This window comes from Cariama cristata, unplaced genomic scaffold (genome assembly GCF_000690535.1).
Source record: "Cariama cristata isolate BGI_N322 unplaced genomic scaffold, ASM69053v1 scaffold1784, whole genome shotgun sequence".
Classification (NCBI taxonomy): Eukaryota; Metazoa; Chordata; class Aves; order Cariamiformes; family Cariamidae; genus Cariama; species Cariama cristata.
The window spans coordinates 9,103-27,890 of NW_009613277.1; the positions used below are offsets into that span (position 1 = coordinate 9,103).

The 18,788-nt window shown below is 37.1% G+C and overlaps 1 protein-coding gene across 1 annotated transcript in view; it reads left to right on the forward strand.

The window, feature by feature from the left end:
• The first annotated feature begins 1,507 nt into the window (after positions 1-1,507).
• AGPS (alkylglycerone phosphate synthase) overlaps positions 1,508-18,788 on the forward strand; it is a 46,225-nt gene continuing 28,944 nt past the window's right edge. Inside the window, exons 1-7 of the mRNA XM_009698940.1 lie at positions 1,508-1,594; positions 5,931-6,021; positions 10,048-10,168; positions 10,248-10,322; positions 11,983-12,054; positions 13,920-13,999; positions 16,131-16,211. Coding sequence (XP_009697242.1) covers positions 5,947-6,021; positions 10,048-10,168; positions 10,248-10,322; positions 11,983-12,054; positions 13,920-13,999; positions 16,131-16,211 — 504 coding nt within the window. The 5' untranslated portion in view covers positions 1,508-1,594; positions 5,931-5,946. The remainder of the gene's footprint in view (positions 1,595-5,930; positions 6,022-10,047; positions 10,169-10,247; positions 10,323-11,982; positions 12,055-13,919; positions 14,000-16,130; positions 16,212-18,788) is intronic.

Below are 18,788 nucleotides of genomic sequence, written 5' to 3' on the forward strand. Positions count from 1 at the left end.
TCAAGCGTGAGTGGATCCTTGCCCTTTTCTGAGTGAACACTACATGTGTAAAGATCAAGTCTCTCAAGAGAGGAGGCAGCCAAATAGAGGGTCTTCTGTATCTGGGCAACTCTGCTCAAACAGTTTCATTTTGGCTGAAATTTTAGAATCGGTTCCTCGATGTGGAAGAACAACATAGACTGGCTATTTCATGAAACTGCATAGAGCAGGTTCAGTACTCAGTGACTGATAAAAGTGCTAGATTTGTCAAAAGCTTGTTGAAATGTCCAATTCAAACAATTGTAATGAAATACATGTCCATGGCTTTATTTCATTTGATTAATTAAAACCTTGTGTACAGGCAGTTTGAAGAAAATGAATTTTGATTAAACCAAGTCAATTTAACTGCTAACAGTTAACAATTTAACAGTATGTCAGCAGCCTATGTTAATATTATCTTTATAATGAAGACCTTTGGTAGTCAATCATCACCCAGTTATCTTGCATGTAATGCTGGAGTTACAGCTGACTGGAGGCAGTGCTTTCTCTGAATCCTGAGGTCTTTTTGAAGTGGTCACCCCGATCATGTTACTTGTATGTTATACAGTCAAAGAGTAAGAGCTACATTGACTGTATATGGCAGAGTGAGGTAAATCATCTGTTTTCAGACTTCTTTAAGATGCCTTTTTATTAACTAAAATTCATTTTTTTAGGTTAGTACTTCATTTCTAATATAAATAAATGGCAAAGTTTTTAAGCAAATTTAGATTAATGTGTAATTACTCTTTGTGTATCTCTAAGTCTTAAATATGTTTACATTGATATACTTCTGGTTACTTTATCATAATTAAAAGATCCTCTGTTTTGCTATGGTTGTGCTTAAGGTATTTCAATTTTGTGATTGTATTTTGGCAGTTGTGGGATTTTTTACGCCCTTTTTTTATGGTGGCACATTCAGGTTGTATTTGGTATGTTATTCCTGCAGTTTTGGGGATTTGTTTTTTTGACTTTCTGAAATACATTTTCAATCCAAATGTGTCTGAGTGCCTTACCAAGTGAATGTTGTTAAGAATGCAGTGGGATTACAGTAGTGATGTCAAAACAACTAAAATTTAAAATTATTTTCTTGACAGAGAATAGTAATGCTAAATGTCTCTTTCATTCTGAAAATATTTAGCTATTACCTATTTGTGTGTTAGTATTTATGTATAGATTTAAAAACAAGCGTCTTTCAAACATTACTCTTGCGAATTTGAGAATATCACCATACAGTGTGCATTGACTTAACCTGGTGGTTTTTATAAAGCATCTTGTCTTTCAAGTCTTAGGATGCTATCTGAAGGAGTAATGGTGGTGGTTGCAGAATTCATTTTAGCTCTATTAAGCTATGCACTTTTGATAGATTCTTAATTTCTTGAATTGCTATCTGATAAGATTTATTTTTTTTCCAAAGCCATATAACTGCAAATCACTTTGGGCTTACAATATGCTAACATTCTGACTTATATTTTTTTCTCCCTTTAAGGCAAGAACTTCTGAAGTGGAATGGATGGGGATATAATGACTCCAAATTCATCTTCAATAAGAAGGGTCAAGCAGAATTCACAGGAAAAAGGTAAGTTGAAAATTTATGTAACTGAAGTATCTTAGTAGTTTTTTTGAAAAGAGTTTAAAAACTGCATTGTTCAGTTAATCCAAAGAAGGCAAAAAACTTGCTTTATCTCATAGAATAGGTTACTACTTGTTCTGCATTTAGCAGGTTTACTGAATTCTATACACAGTAGTCTAACATGTAGTAAAATAGACTGTGGCTTATTGGGAGGTTTATGAAAGTATTATAGAGACAAACTAATGTGAGTCTTCTCTGTAACTTGACATACTCTGCATTAAACTTCCCTTGGAGAATGGAATCGGACTGAGAATCTGCACTATGTCCTAAAGCTTTAAGTACATGCAGCAGGTCAGTGCAGTTTTGAGAATCTCTTGAACATCAACAACTTGCTTTATTAAACTTCCAATTTGTATTTTATGTTTCTTAACCATTGTACATGGAGTTTCTTCATCCTCTGAGCTACTCTTCAGTTTTATGTACCGTAGTGGCATCACTTCTGATTTATTACCTACTAGCCCTTTGTACAGCAAGCTTGTTTTTCTGAGAAATAAATTTTTTGAGGAAATGACATTAAAACTAAGTCTACTTGGGGACCTCTTAAATTTCTTCCAGTGGGATTTAAGCCTGTAATTTGACATCTTACTGTGTGTGTTTTTTTTTTTTCCTGCCTCTGGAAAGTAGTCTTGCAATTTCTTCCTTGGTTTAAAAAAAAAATAGACTTTTTGTAAGAGTAAATAAAACAAATGAGGAAGAGAAATAAGTTTGAAATAAGTAATGTCCTTCAGGAAAATTCCTTCCTGGTCTTTGAGTTTGTATAAACTAACATGACCCAGTTTGAGTCAAAGCTGCAAAAACCTAACTGGTATGTTGAGCACTTCAGTCCTTAATTTCTTAATTTTCAGGCCCAGATTAAAATGTGAAGCCTTGTCTTAGGCACTTGAGTTCATTGTATAATATTTAGGGAGATTTTGGTGATCTCTCTCCTTTTGCCAGGATTCTGAGTCTTGTCACTTTGTCACTCATTCTTTCATCTGATATTTTTAGTTTATCTGGGGTAGGTTATGCTGCACAGAAAATCTATGCAGTGTACTTTGAAGGAAAAAAGGTAAAGGACTGGACTTGGGGTTTTTTTCAGGAAGCATAGAGGCTGCTGTTTGAGTATCAGTCGCTGTTCTGGAATGGGGGGAGATTGGCATTTTGTCCCCCATGTGCATTCCCTGTCTGTAACTGATGGATAATATTAGAAATGCCATGTTGGACCACACCAGTGTAGTTTCTATGGCATAGTTTGTCACAGTGGCAAAATGAGTGTTTAAAATGAAAATAGGAGAATAGGCATCTGCAAAGATGTTGTAGATGCCTTGTCCTTTTAGTATCCGCTTACAGATCTGTTGTCCATAAATTTGTCTAATAGCTTTCAAGTTTGCTGGTACTGGCTGCTTCTACAGCATCCCATGGCAGCATGTTCCAGGTCATTGTTTAAAGTACTTGTTTTAAACCAAGTATCCCTTACTCTGTTGCAGGATTAGGTGAATGATAGTTCTTCAGCCTATCTACTGCTTTATTGATTATGGAAGATTCAATTGTATCCTCTTTTCCGCCTCCTGTCCATGCTGAGGAGTCCCGGGACCTTCAGTCTCTGCATATAATCCCCCTTGGTCTTTACAGTTGACGTTCTCTGAACCCTCTCTAGCTCCACTACCTCTTTTTGGAGATACAGGGACAAAAGCTGCGTGCAGCACTCAAGTTGTGGATATACCAGGGCTCTACAGAGCAGCAAAAAAGATGAACTGTCTTATACCTGCATGGATGGTGCATAGCACTGTTGACTGCTGTTGTATGTTGTCAGTGAAGGTGCCATGATTTTTCCTATACTGACTCCCAGTCTGACTCCGCAAAATTTTTTGCAATTGTCTACATCTTACCTTCCATCTTCATTTGTCTGCTCAGTTTTTTTTTAAGGTCATAGAATCATAGAATCATTTGGGCTGGAAGGGACTAAAGGTCATCTAGTCCAACCGCCCCTGCGGTGAGCAGGGACATCTCCAACTAGATAAGGTTGCTCAGAACCCCATCCAACCTGGCCTTGAATGCCTCCAGGGACGGGGCTTCCACCACCTCTCTGGGCAACCTGTTCCAGTGTTTCACCACCCTCATTGTAAAAAATTTTTTCCTTATGTCAAGTGTAAATCTACCCTCTTAGTTTAAATCCATTACCCAGTGTTCTGTCACAGCAGACCCTGCTAAAAAGTCTGTCCCTGTCTCTCATATAGGCCTCCTTCAGGTATTGGAAGGCTGCAATGAGGTCACCTCGAAGCCTCCTCTTCTTCAGGCTGAACAACCCCAACTCTCTCAGCCTGTCTTCATAGGAGAGGTGCTCCTGTCAGTGTAGTATCTGTCTCTCCAAAAGAGCTTAATATTTACGTGGTTGGAGGGTCCACTGATGAAGATGTTATGTAAAACTGATCCCGGTACCAGTGTGTGGCAAGCTACACTCCTGAGTGTCTTGAACAGTGATCAATAAACCCTGCTCTTTGCTTCATATCTTAACCTTATCTTATCCTTCAGCCTGTAGAAGAACCTTTCCTTCAGTACTGTAGCAACGTATTTTCTTAAATTGTTTTTTGGGATGAACACCTGTAGAAGTATAAAGGAGTGTGGAATTTAATGTTCGTTGTATCCCCTTTACTTTACTCACTTTCAGTTTTCACACCCTGATAGAACTCCAAGGGTTAGTGAAACGGGATTTCCCTTTGTGAAAACCATGTTGACTTTCCCAACAGACCATGCTTTTACGTGTGCCAAATGATCTTTTTATTATAGACTCTACCATCTCATGAGGGATAGATGATACTTGCTAGTCTGAGCAACTAAGCCTGTTTTTTCAGGTGTGTGTGGGGAAGGAGGTCTTTGGGTTTGTCTTCCACCATCAACATACATCCAAAGCTTGCTTCCTGAGCAATCATGCGTTGCATTCTGTGCAGTAAACTCACTAACTCCCTCTGTGCTTTGTCTTAAAAGTTGTTGGTTTTCTGATAGCTTTAGTTTTGTCCTTTGAATAAGCGGTTAATATTATGCTTGCAAGCTAGTTATAATAATAGGTTGGCAATACCCAAAACTATGTCTGGAGAAGAAAACACACCAAGCTGACTTGAGTGTCTCTGTACCTTTGTTGCAAACTCCTGGTGCAAATGCATGAAACTTGATTATTGCACTTTGTTTTTCATAGAATTCACTTAACTGTTTCATATGGGTATGATGAAACAATAACAGCTGTCACAAGAAGAGTGACTTCCAAGCTGAAGAGTCTAGCTTGAATTGAGATACGGTTTTGTAGTCTTTTATCTCTAGGAATAGAGTAGGGCTTTTCTGCAAGAGGAGAACTGGGAGGTAGTTGACAGGAGGAATCAAAAGGAATTAAATCTTTCTGTGTAATAGGTGACAGTTGTAGAGGTGATTGCAACAGCTGTGAAGGACAGGGTCATAGTTGGATCAAGAGTGACTGAATAATCTTAGAAGGAAGACCCATTAGGCCTAATGCAGTGACACCAGGTGCAAACTATAGTAAAGATTCTCAGCTGATGAAAGCTCTTAATACCAAAGAAAGGTCCTTTTTCTTTCTACTCGGAGAATGCTTGTGCGTACACTCCTTGTGCATCTTTATGTATAAAATTAATAGCAGAAGTTTCTACCTGTTTAAGTGTGTCCCCAGCCTTACTTGTTTTCACATGTGGTACACATGGTCACAAACGGCTCCTCTGTCCCTTGTCTGTAAGTCTTCATTTGTCACATGGTGAACCTCTTGCCAAAGAGTTTGTGATGGAAATAATTTCACGTGGCTTGATGGATTCTGATGCATTCTGATGATGAGGGAGGAACGTTTAACACTGTCTTTCTTGAAAACGTGTAAGGTGTACTGAGCTGGGTTTGTGTGTCGGAGACTGTTTACGTTGCCGTGTGTCCATACACACATGTCCTCTACCTGTTACTGGCACGTGAACTGTGACACTGCTTTCTACACTACTGAAAGGGAGAGACCTTTCTTAAAAGTAAACATAGGGGGGTGGGATATCTGAAGAGCCTTATACCACAATTCCCAAAGATCATGGAGAAAAGTAATACTTAAGATATTGACAGTTGCTTTGATTTTGTGTGAAGTACAGAACACTTAAATACAATGAAATGCTTAGTTGCATGAAAGCTAAATGTGCAGAAGCTTTGCAGACTTGTAGGTAAAGAATTTGATTTAAAACTTTTGTGCATATGCAGAATTGAAAGAAGTATATCTGACATACATTCTTTTAAATTAAAATGACCCTATGTAATATTGACTTTTCAGGTACAGATTAGGTGGTATGGTATTACCAACTTTTAAGGAATGGATAGAAAAAACCTTTGGAGCAAGTCTGGACCACAAAACTACCTCTAGAGTAAGTAAATAGCTGAACCAGTTCCTTGGAACATTACTCTTGGTGATAATCAAGACCACACTGTTAAAGATGATTCAGCTGTTGTCCTGAAGGTCATGTTGCGTGTAATTGATTGAAATATAGTGTATTAATACTTCAGAGTTGTTTTTTTTTAAAAAGCATTTGATGTAGAACTACATGAAACCTTCAATGACTTAGCATGACTTGCGGTTCCAGGTAACTGGTAGAACTTTTATTGGAATGAAAGTTTCCAACACAGGGAGCTTTTTTGTGCTTGTTTGTTGGTTGTTTTTCAAGATTGTAGAAACTGTTAGCCTAGAGGGAATTGTTTATGCAACTTCAATGTTGTTCATGATAACAAAGACAGAAGATACAGTGGAGTTAAATTGTGCTGTGTTTTCAGTGTATTTGAGGTATCAGAGTTCTTACTTGACAGTAATTTTTTTTACATGTCTGGGTGCTGAAAATTAGCTACCAGAATACTCAAGATTGAACTGAATGTTTTCAGAAAAACAACACATTTGGAATGTTCTGGGTTTTGTGAAATATCCGTATTTTGCTTTTTAAAAAGACTAACTTGTGATAGTTGGGAGACCTGACTCCTTTCTGAGAAGAATTCCTTTGAGGCTACAGGTTCCTGACTAGAGAGCTGCTTAAGCAGTGTTGGAAGCAGACTGTGCTTATACAGTGACTGTAGCAACCCTGCTTTGGGTAGCGGTTTTACCTGTTTCTTGAGTGAGTGTGTGTTCTCTGAAGCAGGTAATCTCATAGGGCCTGAAAACTTGAATGTTTCTTCAGACTTCTGTTAATCAAGACATTCTGTCATCTGCTATGACTTGCAGGATCTCCATCCCCAATGTATTTTGAAAAAATTCATCTTGATGTGAGTGTTTTCATTGACCAAGATTGGTCTTAACTGGCACCTGGTTTAGCTTGCTGTGATCAGAGCTCCCTTTCTACATGTGGAGGAAATCTAGAACGAAGTAGAGTTGGAGGACAAGGGCAGATTAGTGAATAGTGTCTTGATTCCACAGCATGTCTTGCAAACCAGGTCTTCAGGGTATCTCTCAGCAATGTTGAATGCTTTCCTGTTATGTTGTACCCCTCTGGTTCTGATGTTCTTCTTGTGATCTGAAACAGGCTGGCTACCCTGACACAGAATAGGACTCTTCAGAGTATCCAGGATATATCTGGACTTCTCATAGTTATTCTCAACTACTACTGCAGGTCCTCCATTTTCATCTCTCTCTCGTAGTTTCTAGTTTATATTTCAGGTTGTCGTGCTATGTTGGTTTTTCACCTACTATCATCAAAGCATGAAGAAACTCAGATATAGGAACAGCAGTAGGGGAGGAATCTCTTGGTCTGTTTGTCTTTCTACCTCACCTCTTCCTGCCTCTGTTGTATAAGACTGGAGGGTTCCCTGTTGCATGCAACTTTTCTGTTATAAGTAACAAGTAAATGTACCTGCTTCTGTGATGCTTAAGGCCTGATGACTTTTTTCCTTTTTCAGACTAGACTTACCACAGACAGCAGTTTAGGCTTAGTTCAGTGCACAAATCTTAAAATATTTCAGTCCCATAGGAATAAATATACCTTTATTTTTGTTTGGCATTGTGCTAAGATTTTTATAGATGAATATTAACTTTTCAATCTTGAAGATGAAAACTAAAGGATTAAAATACTCGTGGAAGACAAAAATCAAGATACTTAACCATCTGCAAGGAATTGTTACAGCTTTAAGAAGTTTGTGTCCTCCTTATGGAGAACAAAGATTTTCAAGCACTTGGTGTTCAACTTGAAATGATAAGAAATAGTTCTGTCTATGGAAATCCACAAAGAAACCAAAGTTTAAAATAGAAAATGTAAGCACAGCTAGCAAGGATTTTTTTTTTTAAATTGTTTAAAAATCTTTATTTAGTACCTATTTGTTTGTTTCTCATGTTTCCCAAGTTTGTCAGAGCTCTGCTCTTTGGCTTAACAAACAGCACTGTGAATGTGCACTAATAGCAGAATAGTGAAAGCTAAGAGCAGTGATCCAAGACCTGACTTCCTCTGTGCTTATTGTGACTGGCCCCTAAAATCATGATCTCTGAGTAGCGGTGTGCCTCTCACCTGAACAACACAATCTCAACTACTGTCTTTTAAGTGACAAAGTGAATATATTGGAGGGAAAAGCCTTTTTTCTCATGTGTGACACTTGTATTTCAAGAGGTATAATATTACCCTTAAAGCAAGTCAGAACAGCACATATACTCTTCCAGAAGTCAAATAATTGTTAAAACTATATTTTCGTTAGATCATGTGTCCCATATGAAAACTCTAAACCAAACGTTTGGCTATCCTTCTGAACCTCTAAATGTTGTTAGTTGTCAGTCATGAATGTATCTCATGCAGATGTTGCTTTCTGAATTATCCCTGGAAGTACTCTTAATTTCTACATAACTTTACATGGTTTCTCGTACGGTGGATGTTGGTAGGCAAGTTCCATCACCATGGATCTTTTAAGTACCTGAAAACTTTCCTGTTGAACTTTAAATCTTCCCTTCTTCAGCTCTCATGACTTTGAGACTCAACCCATTCAGAATAGACTGCTGCCATGGTGGCAGATGGGAGACTATTAATATCTCTTTTCCTTGCTGTTAGCTTGGTAACTGGTACTATCCTCTAAGCTTTTATCTTAAAACACGTCTTGGCAAAAAGTATCAGCTGTTCTGGAAGTTATGTCGAGCAAAGATAGGCAAAACTCTGTTTGAGGAAAGAAAACTTGGAAGGATGAGTATACTTTTTTTGTAGAAGGCTGAAACTTCAGAAAATGAAAGAGAAGTGAATTCAGTTTTGCTGTTTTCTCTTTGTACTTGTCAAGAAGCATAGACTAGGCTCGTGAAAGAAATGTCTTAGTGTTCCACACAAAGAAACTTTAGTACAAAATACTCTTTGGTAGGTCTGTAAGCAAGCTCTTTCTGTGTGGGGATTCTTTTTTTTGGAACCTTAAAAGCATTACACTTAATGTCTACAAAGTTCTTATTTTTTTTGGAACTGGGTCCGGTAAAGAATCCTGATTCTCAAAGTGAGTTTAAAAAGTTGACATAGGAACTGCATTTTTGTGTGCCTGATATCTAAAGTGGACTTCAGAAAAGAGAATTAAGTGGCTAGGTCTGTACTTTGGAAAGCCATAAGAATACTGTAAAAGACATCTGTTGTAAGGACCTGGAAGAATGGGTTATTAGAAAACCTTAGGCAGGGGTTCTCCCTCTGGACTTGCAGAACCTTGATTCAAGGCCTTTTGGTAGGCAAAAATGTCTAGTGTAGCTTTGAAAGAAAAACTTTTTTCCAAGGTGTTGATCAGGACTTCTAGCTAGAGGCTTTCTGGAAACACCTGCATGTTTGTGACTGAACATGGATTTTATAAAGTCTTTCTGATGTGTGAGTTATGTTATATCAAGCAAACTTAGGTTTGCCTTGCCTTGAACTTCTGATTAGGCTTTGGTCCGAGAGGAGTTTAACTTCCAGTCCATGACAGGAAGAGGGGAAGTGGGTTGACAGAAACAGAACTGTACGTAGAAGAATTTGCAGAGTGAGTAGTGGCTTTAGTATGTATTTCTCTGTATTGGAGGAGAAATTTATAGTCAAAAAGAAATTTTGACCTTCAATCTCTACCCCTTTATCAACAGGAAAGTGTCTAGTTCTATTTAGGCAGCTGTTTTTCTTGGATCTTGGGAAGCCTTTAAAAAGGTATTTTGTTCAGTATGCACTCATAAGCTAGTGCATTTCTCCAAAATTACCAGGAGGAAAAAAGGTAAGAATGTGCTACTGAAATAAAACTTCTTGTGTGCATCTAGTCAGCTGAGTACCAGGTAGGACAAGTGGGATCAGTGATGAGAGATGAGGAAGAGAACTTCTGTATTTCTGATCTTGAATAGTTGTGTTTGGGTATCAGTTAGCATTAACGTGGTTTTATTGTTTCTGTTGTACAGAAATGCTGAAAGAATGAACCTACCTTTAACTTACTTTCTTGTATTATAGGCATCCTTAAATGTTAATGATGTACCTCCATCCATTGTAAATGAAGACTTTCTTCAGGATCTTAGAGCCACTAAAATCTCATATTCGCAGGATGCAGAAGATAGGGTATTCAGAGCTCACGGTAAGAGAACTTCATGTACGTAAGTGCTGCTTTTGATGGTTTCTTGTGTGAACTTGTTAACTTATTCTGTGTGTTTCAGGTCACTGCCTACATGAGATATTTGTACTCAGGGAAGGAATGTTTAAGCGAATTCCTGATATAGTTGTATGGCCTGGTAAGCTTTAATTTTCTTATTCTCCCTTCTGATCTGGGGAGCCGTTGTTTACTAAACTCCTATACTTTCTTGTCATGGGGAAGCTGTCTCTTGGTTCACTGACTTCACTTGTCTTTGCAGAAACTGAAGGAATTTTCTCATAAATGGTAATCGTGATTGTTTAACATCTGGATTGCAGGTTGTGCCTATGAAATCTCATTATTTTGTGGGGAAGTCAAATTTATTAAATATATCTCAAGTTTCTGTTGACAGCTGAATTAATAACTTAAGTAACCATAGTGTAGTTTGAACTTGTATGTTCACCTAGAATAGTTGTCTAAATGTTAGTCTAAATCTTGTTTTTTAAAGGAGTATATGATGGTAGAAGGGTAGTGAAACATTTGTATTAAAGAACTTTGTTTTATGACATGTACTTTAATTAAAGTATAACACCTGTAACTCCTATCAGAACCCTTTACACAGGATCATTGATTTGAAGAAAGAGCAGTGCAATCTGAGAACAGGCTAGACCCACTTTAAATAGAGTAATAACTAATGCTGTTGTAGGTAATGCATAGCAGAAAATAAGCTTGCTTCCCTCTAGTAGGAGGATACAAATACTTAAACTCATACAACTTTATTTGCACAGTTGTGTGGTTTTTCTACCTGAATCATGTTTCTCTGATCACTAGAAGCTACTTCCCATGTGCCATTCTTCAGTAGCTAACCAAAAAGTAATTTGATCTAAGTACCTGTCAGTTTCTGTTCAGCTGTATGAACCCAACTGTTTCCTTACCTTTTATAACTCTTTCTGATACTTTGATAGATGCACTGCATTAAAAAAACCAAATTTTGTAAGAACTTAGTCTTAGCTCAGTTTTTCTTCTTTTATTTAGGGAAAAAAAATCACATATGGGAAGCATAAAAAGAGGCACTAGTACTGACATGACAGCACTGGTGACTATGAACAGCACTTGCCACAGCTTTATTTTGTGCAGCTCTAAAAGCAACTAAAAAAATTCTTGACTACCTTTGTTTAGAGCTGCTCTGTATGGCAAGAGCAAAGTAGCCAGAGTTTGTAAGCCTATTTATTCAGTCCTGCTCATTCTCTGCTGTTTGCAGGAAATTATGTAAGAGCTGTATTTGATCTCTTTTTTTGATACTTTTCCTTGACTGTGCACAAGCATTTCTGCTTCCCTCTTTGACCAGATACAGAATGCGTTCCAAAAAAGTAAATTTCACTAGCCACTCTACTTTTGAAACTGAATGTCAGCCAGGAAGAAAAAGATCTGTTCTTCAGCTCTCAGAGACTTATTTCTCACTTAAAATAAATTGGACAGCCTATTTTCAATAAAAGCTTTAAACTTGATTTGTTCTCCAAGATACCTAGATTAATTGTTAACTCTTTGGTAGCCCATCTTGCCCTGAGAATTTGCAGGAGGTCTCGATCCATGAGTAGAGCAGGAGACTAAGGCTGTAGTTAGTTCTTCAAATGTAGAATTGTTTCAGGTCTAAACTTTACTCTGGAACTCTGGTGCTTCTGTGCCCTGCTCTTATTTAGTGCCGAACTCTTTGAAATGTCTTCCTTACTGGTGTCAGAAAAGGAGCTGCTGCTTATTCAGACCGCAATATTTAGTACTAAGCACAAACCCTGTTTTTTAACTGTTTGGACTTCTTTTAGTTTGCCATGAAGACGTAGTTAAAATTGTGGAATTAGCCTGCAAACACAATCTCTGCATAATACCATTTGGTGGTAAGTGTTACGAAATCTCAAATCTGTTTAATGTTACTAGTGAAAAATGTATTCTGCTTCAATTTAAATACGTGATCTTAGTAATATATTGTACCAGTAATTCAATACTTAAATTTTTTTACTAGTATTTTAAGTGTCATCTTAATTTTTTTAAGATCTTGCAGTATTAAAAGCTGTTATATTCAATTTAGTGGAAGTCATTAAAAGTATGTCAACACCTTGAATATTGAATGTGCAAGAGGAGTGATTATATGAAGCTGAAATCTACCTCTGTGCCTTGGAAGTCTTCTAGGAAATAAGTCAAGAGATTCAAATATCTGTGTTAGAGGTATCATGTTTTTGGATGCGTTACTTGTACTCTGTTCCCACAAACATGTATAAATTACTTTGTTGTACTGTTGAAGTTCATAGATCCAGGGAGGATTGTGGTCAGGCACCATATTGCAAAATTGTTAACCATAATTCTGATTTCCTTTTAGACATTGTTCAGTTTGAAAGTTAGACTCCTGTGGCAAGGGGTTTTCAGGGAAATGTTCCAGGTACAGAGTACAGGTAAAGGCCTGTATAATCTGTGTTCTTCTCAGCCTAAAGAATTTCTAAAGGACTTCAGCAGGCCTAGAGAAAAAAGCATTCGCAATTAAAAACCTGAAGTAGAGTGGTAAGCTACCTTGTTTTGGCTTAGAGCTCAGGGAACACGGGATGTTGGCTTTCATGAGCTCATTCTGTGGGAAACTTTTTGTCAAGAACTCTTAATTCTGTGGGATAAATCTGTGTGTCTTACTTGGTACTTGCTTATGCTGTAGGAGTTCAGCCCCTGTAGGAAGGACATTTACTATTTGAAGATGAGTGTGTCACTTGAAGACAATACCAAACTAAGGGAGCTGGTTTCTGTCTAAAATGCTCTCACCCTTGCCAGATACCTTTGGGGAGCTGTAAGACTGCTACAAGTCACCTTTGGTACTAGTAAATTGGTATAGCTGAAAGCGGCAATATTGACTATTTCTTATTCACTGACCAGGATACAGAAAGATCTTCAGATTCTTTTCCAAGTCTGCTTATACTAAACTACGGTCAACTTCTGGAGTTATACTATATAGGGGTTGGTATTTAAGGGAAATACCAACTTTCCTATCATTGGAAACAAAGGTTATGGTCTTTACTGGTCTTGGACAGTGCTTTATTAGTTGGTGCTGTCTCTGTACTTGCATTGGTTGTTCTTGTGGTAGCTTGCTGTGGATCTCTGTAGCATCCTAGTCTCTCTTTTCCTATGGCTTTTGTAGTCTTTAAGAAGCCAAAGGCTTCTTGGAGGCTGTTCTGTGACATCCTATAAAGATACATTAGAAATCTCCAGAGAAGTTTGACATTTGGTTTTATCCTTTTTTTTCTTTATGGCTGTACCCTTTCAGTTTGTTTCTTACTTTCAGATAAGTATTGCATCCCTGTAGACTTCTTAAGCAAACTTTCTAGGTAGAAGTGTAGTGGTTTCCATAGCGATCTCAAAAGAATATATAGAAACCATAGCTATCTCTGTTTCTTGGATGGCTTTGTTGTTTCTTATCCTTCCTCGTTTTAAAATTCTATTCTGGACTTAGAATCCATCAGAAGCAGCTGAGATGGTCACAGGACTTCATGGTTTGTTATCAAGTGCTGTTAAAGCATTGTCAGCTCCAATGCTGCCTTGATTTTTGTGAAATCCAGTTTGGGAGAAGGGACAGCCTTAAAAGGCTAATAACTAGTCTCAAACAGTTAACTTCAGTGATCTTAGTTTATTAAGTTCAATATCAGAAAGGAGGGAGAGAGGGATGGTATATGCAGAAAAGCTACCCAAGAATTTTATGATCACAATGTCGCTCCCATATTTGCAGGAGGGACGAGTGTCTCTAGTGCCCTTGAATGTCCTGAAGAAGAAAAAAGAACAATTGTCTCACTGGATACATCACAAATGGTATGTCTCTTAATTTTTTTTATCTTTTTAAAATTATCCTATGGTTACTTTGAAAGGTGATCACTAGAGAATGAAATTTCTTTCTTTGCAAGAATAAAGTAGGGATGGAAGTATTAACCTGTACCATGCATGATTAAATTGGTACGCCTTCAGTTTAAGTGATATTTTGCTGATGTTAACCCTGTACTACTTCATATGACCTGTATGTGTTTAATAAGATAAAAAAAAAAAATCAATGTTAAGCCTTCTTATAGCAGCTTTAAGTGAAAATCGGAGGAAGCTACTATTCTATGTTGGAACTTGTGTCTGAGGTTAAATAAAAGGCTACAAGGAAGTTATTTGTTATTGCAGATTTCACTGATTTTTGCAGACTTAAAAATAGTTAAAGGTTGGTAAGGTGACCTAATATCTATAAATCAAATTAAAGGATCAACTTTAAAGAAAAAAACCCTCAATTTTTGTGTAGATAGCATCTTGAGAATATGAAGTTCATAGCTTTATGGCAGTCTAAATTTTACAGAACTTCATTTCTAGTGCTAGTTTTCATCTTTCCATTATGAAGGAGCTTTATACTTTCAAAATGATAATTTTATGACTACGTGGTAATGAAATGCTTCAGAAACCACTCTGTATCTTTGATGTACGGCTCTGCTGCCTCTGAGCACCTGCTGAGCTTATTAACTCCTTTAGCCTTGAAGATAAGACCTGGGTTTTGGCTCCGTTTTCTCTACTTGGTCAGTGGTGCTTCAGTTAAACTTGCTTCTCAGTGTGTCTGGCTACAAAGTGATCCCTTCTGCAAAGGTGGTAGTTGTGTATTGAAGGAAGCTCTTTGGGTGTCAGCGTGAAATCCAAAGAGTACAGTACTGACTCAGGCCTTCATTTGAACTCATTGATTCACAGCCCACAACTTTGACTTCTGTCTGGTTAATGGATGTGAAGGGAATGTGGTTAAATAGAAATAGACCGCTTTCATGTGTCTTGAATGGCTCTGCCAGTCAATTCTTGTAATCATTAATGAGGAGGGAAAATAAAATTAAGGTGAAAAGCATTGTCAGAGTTAAAACCTGTGTATCTCAGCAGTTAAGATGATTAGCTAAGATTTACTATTTTAATAGACGCTTGATCAGTATCTTCATCTTTTATGTAGGGTGTATATTGCATAAAAACTGATTTACAGAAGCATCTTAGATCAATTAAGCAGTTTATGTTGAAACTGAAGATGTCTGAAAGGAGCTGAAATAGCTGGCTTTGAATAATTAGTTAGCCCAGATGTTGTGAGGGGAGACAGTTACTTTAAAGCATAGTTTAAGTTGGACTGCAAGATGTCCACATTTCTGTCACTTGAAAAATCAAGGCAAAGGGAAGTTAGAGCTGTTCTTCTTCTATACGATATTAATACACAAAATCATAACAAAAATGAAGAGTGGAAGCTGCAGCTTCTGTGGTGTCCTTACTATAAACAAAGCTAAACCTGTATTAAGTTTCTCCTTCGTGTGGAGTGTCCTCAATAATAGTTGTGCTTAGAGCACCATGTAACTTGTAGTGTTTGCTGCTTTTCCTGTTTAGTAGAATATACCGATGAGGCAGTGAGAAAAGTGATATAATCCTTCCAACTATCCTAAATTTCTGAAGTACATACATACTCTGACATCCTGTAGTATACCTTGCTTCTAACTTACTGTTCTCAAAATCCAAGAGCTGAACTGGAATAACTGAATGCAGTCTATTTAACTCATAGAGTATGTTTAAGAATACTTTTCTTGGTGTATACTTAATGTCCAGATAGTCAGATTCGGGCATCTTCAATCATGCTAATTGTGGAAAATCATGGTATTGCTTAACTTCCATCAGAGTTTTGACTTAATTCTTTCTGGCTTTTCTGCATTGTTTCTGTAAATGTTCCATGTATAAATTGACTGATAAGTATGTTACTCTCTTGTAGTGGTGACTTCATAAATTGTGACTTGTTGTGTAGCTGTTTGAGGGAGTGAGGGAGCTCGGCTACCACTGCTGTAATAACTGAAGTTGTATTAATAGTAAACTGGATGACCAAGCAGGTTGATCGTATAGTCTTAGAAGGGAAACAAAAATCTTTAACACTGATTCTTAGTTTTGATTGGCTTTTCAACAGAATCGAATTCTCTGGATAGATGAGAAAAACTTAACAGCTTGTGTGGAAGCTGGCATTGTGGGACAAGATCTGGAAAAACAGGTATTTTTAACTTGTCAAGCACCTAATATTTCTCCATGTCTTTCTTAGCTGTTTCTCATGTCTTGTCTAAATCATTGAATTCTAGCTTAATTCTTGTGTGTTTTCATGCAGACTGTGCATGCCACAGCACCCTTCTCAGAGTTTTTCTTGGTGCTTCTCTATAATCAAACAAGTTGTGGATGTTTTTTACTATTCTTCAGGATATGCAGTTCTGCTTATTTAAAAAAAAAATAAATTCTAGGACTTGACTTGTTTCATAGATAAATGTTGTATAAACTTTTCTTAGTGCCTAAATGCACTTTACAAATACACAGAGATTTGAAGGTTGTTTTGAACAGTTTTTTTCCAGACTACTTTTTAGAAGAAAACTTGTCATACTTGATTAAGAGCTGTTTATGATGAGAAAGATAGCCTTTCTTGCCTCTTAGTTTGTTTTCCCTTTTATCATTTGATGTAATACTTTAACCTTTCCAGATCTGTTTCTTTCAAGCTTGGAATTAAAATGCAAAGAGAGTGTATTCTCTGCATTTAAGTGACTTTTTTTCTAGGCTCATAGTTTGGTATTTCACTGCTATCTATCCTTTAAATGCCACTAGTTTTTCCTTTCACTTAGTGAGGGACAATATTCCTGTGCTGCTTATAGCTCTTATGAGATGAAATACTACTGTTGCAGTTACTCTTTTTGAATATTTTTGATCAAAAAAACTTTTTTCAATCAGGTTTTTGACTACGAAAAGAGTACTTGTCAATTTGTTCAATATTGAATATAAATTAGTATTTGTGCAAAGGTTTTAATATATGGAGTGACTCCGAGCATGTGGGGACTCTTATGCGATTCCTTCAATGTGCAAAGAATACAAAATCAGACTGTCTACTTAAAGTGTGTGTATATATATTTTAAAAACTGTTATTATGTACACTGGAATTATAGTATTACTAGCAAATGTGATGTGATTAAAGCTAGGATTCCAAGTTGTGCTTGTTTTGTGTAGTACAATCTGAGCATAACTATGATTTCATATTATAGTTAATGCCTGTGCAGACTTTCACTGAAATAAAGGTAGAAGGCAGATATACACTTGAACTGTGCAAAGAGGAAACTGTTTGAAAGGGTTTTTTTTTTTGTTTGGTTTGCAGCTTGCTAATATTAAGTAAGCTTTGGATTGGAGGCTAATCCAACTTCTGTTGCCTTAAGAGACTTTACCAGCATTATCTAGGAGTTATGTTGCAGTGAAGAGGTTTGGTGCCTCTTACTGTGTTCCTCATTTTTTGGATGCTGAAGTTACTTAGTAGGCGGTCTCATTTAGAGATATCATGACCCTTATAACAGTAACTAAAATCAAGAGCTGATTTCTAAATAACTAACAGATTTGGAAAGCCTGTTATTTGACAAAAGATAAGCTGTGTTATAATAGGGCATTCAAAAATCAATGTATGCGTCACACATTTGTCTATCTTTGCTAGTGACTCTAGTGTGATTAGGACACTATTTTCTGTGGAATGAGAACTCCAGATATTAGTGGGCTCTATAGAGAAGCCTGAAGTTACTTGTTTTTGTCAGAACAGAATATGGAATAATAGCTGGTAGATGAGGACTAAAGGTGACAAAATGACAAGATAAAAAACCAGTATCAAATATTGTTCTGTAATAAACATTATCAATCAGATTGTGAATCTATGGGAAAAGCTAATACATGCTTGTATCTTCTGGATGAGGCTATCTCTTGCATCTGCAAAGTACGTAGCCTAATCTTTCTTCTGTCCTGTAAATGCTCTTAAGACATGCTGTTCATACAACAGGATTCAAGGAGTTTAAACCAAGTGCTTTGTACATGCACGGTCAGTTACCAAATTTCAAAAGCATGGTCTTCTGCTGTGCTTGTGTTTATACAACCTGCAGAAATTGCAAAGTTGTGAGTGAAGTAAATTTCTCGTCTTGGAGAATGAGGAGGGTGGGCAGGCTGTAACCCTTCCCTAATGTATAACCAGTAAGCATATAAACCCACCAGCTCCTCTGGTATGAGAGGAGACTGAGCTAGTTGAATCACTGTAAACATTACATGGAAGTGACTTTCAATCATTTAAGTTAGAACCACTTTGTACAACAGAACATAGTTAATGATCCACATTATGTGGTATACTTAAATACCTGTGTCCAACATGATTGTTGTCAGTTGGTCAGTGCAAATTGGTCATCTCAAATGCGCTAATGCAGTTATCACTTAATGTGAGACTACTGGGTCTTTAATTCTTCCTGTCCTACAGCTTTGGTATTGTGATTCTGAGGGCATCCATTCAACCTCAGGTGCTGTGCAGATGGCAAAGCCAAGCTAATACAGAAAAATGAGAAACAAGTGACTACTTAATGTACAGGAATGCATGATCTGCATCACAAATAGTTGACAGTGTGGCATACAGGAAGCCCAACCAGATGGCTGTGTATTAAAACACATCACTCCTTGAGAGAATTAAGTACAGGCAATTTGCTCACGTTTTCTGCAGACCTGCTGCATATCACATTAGGATAGAAAGAACAAGAGATTAAGTGCCTTATTTATTGGCAGCATTTGTGCAAAG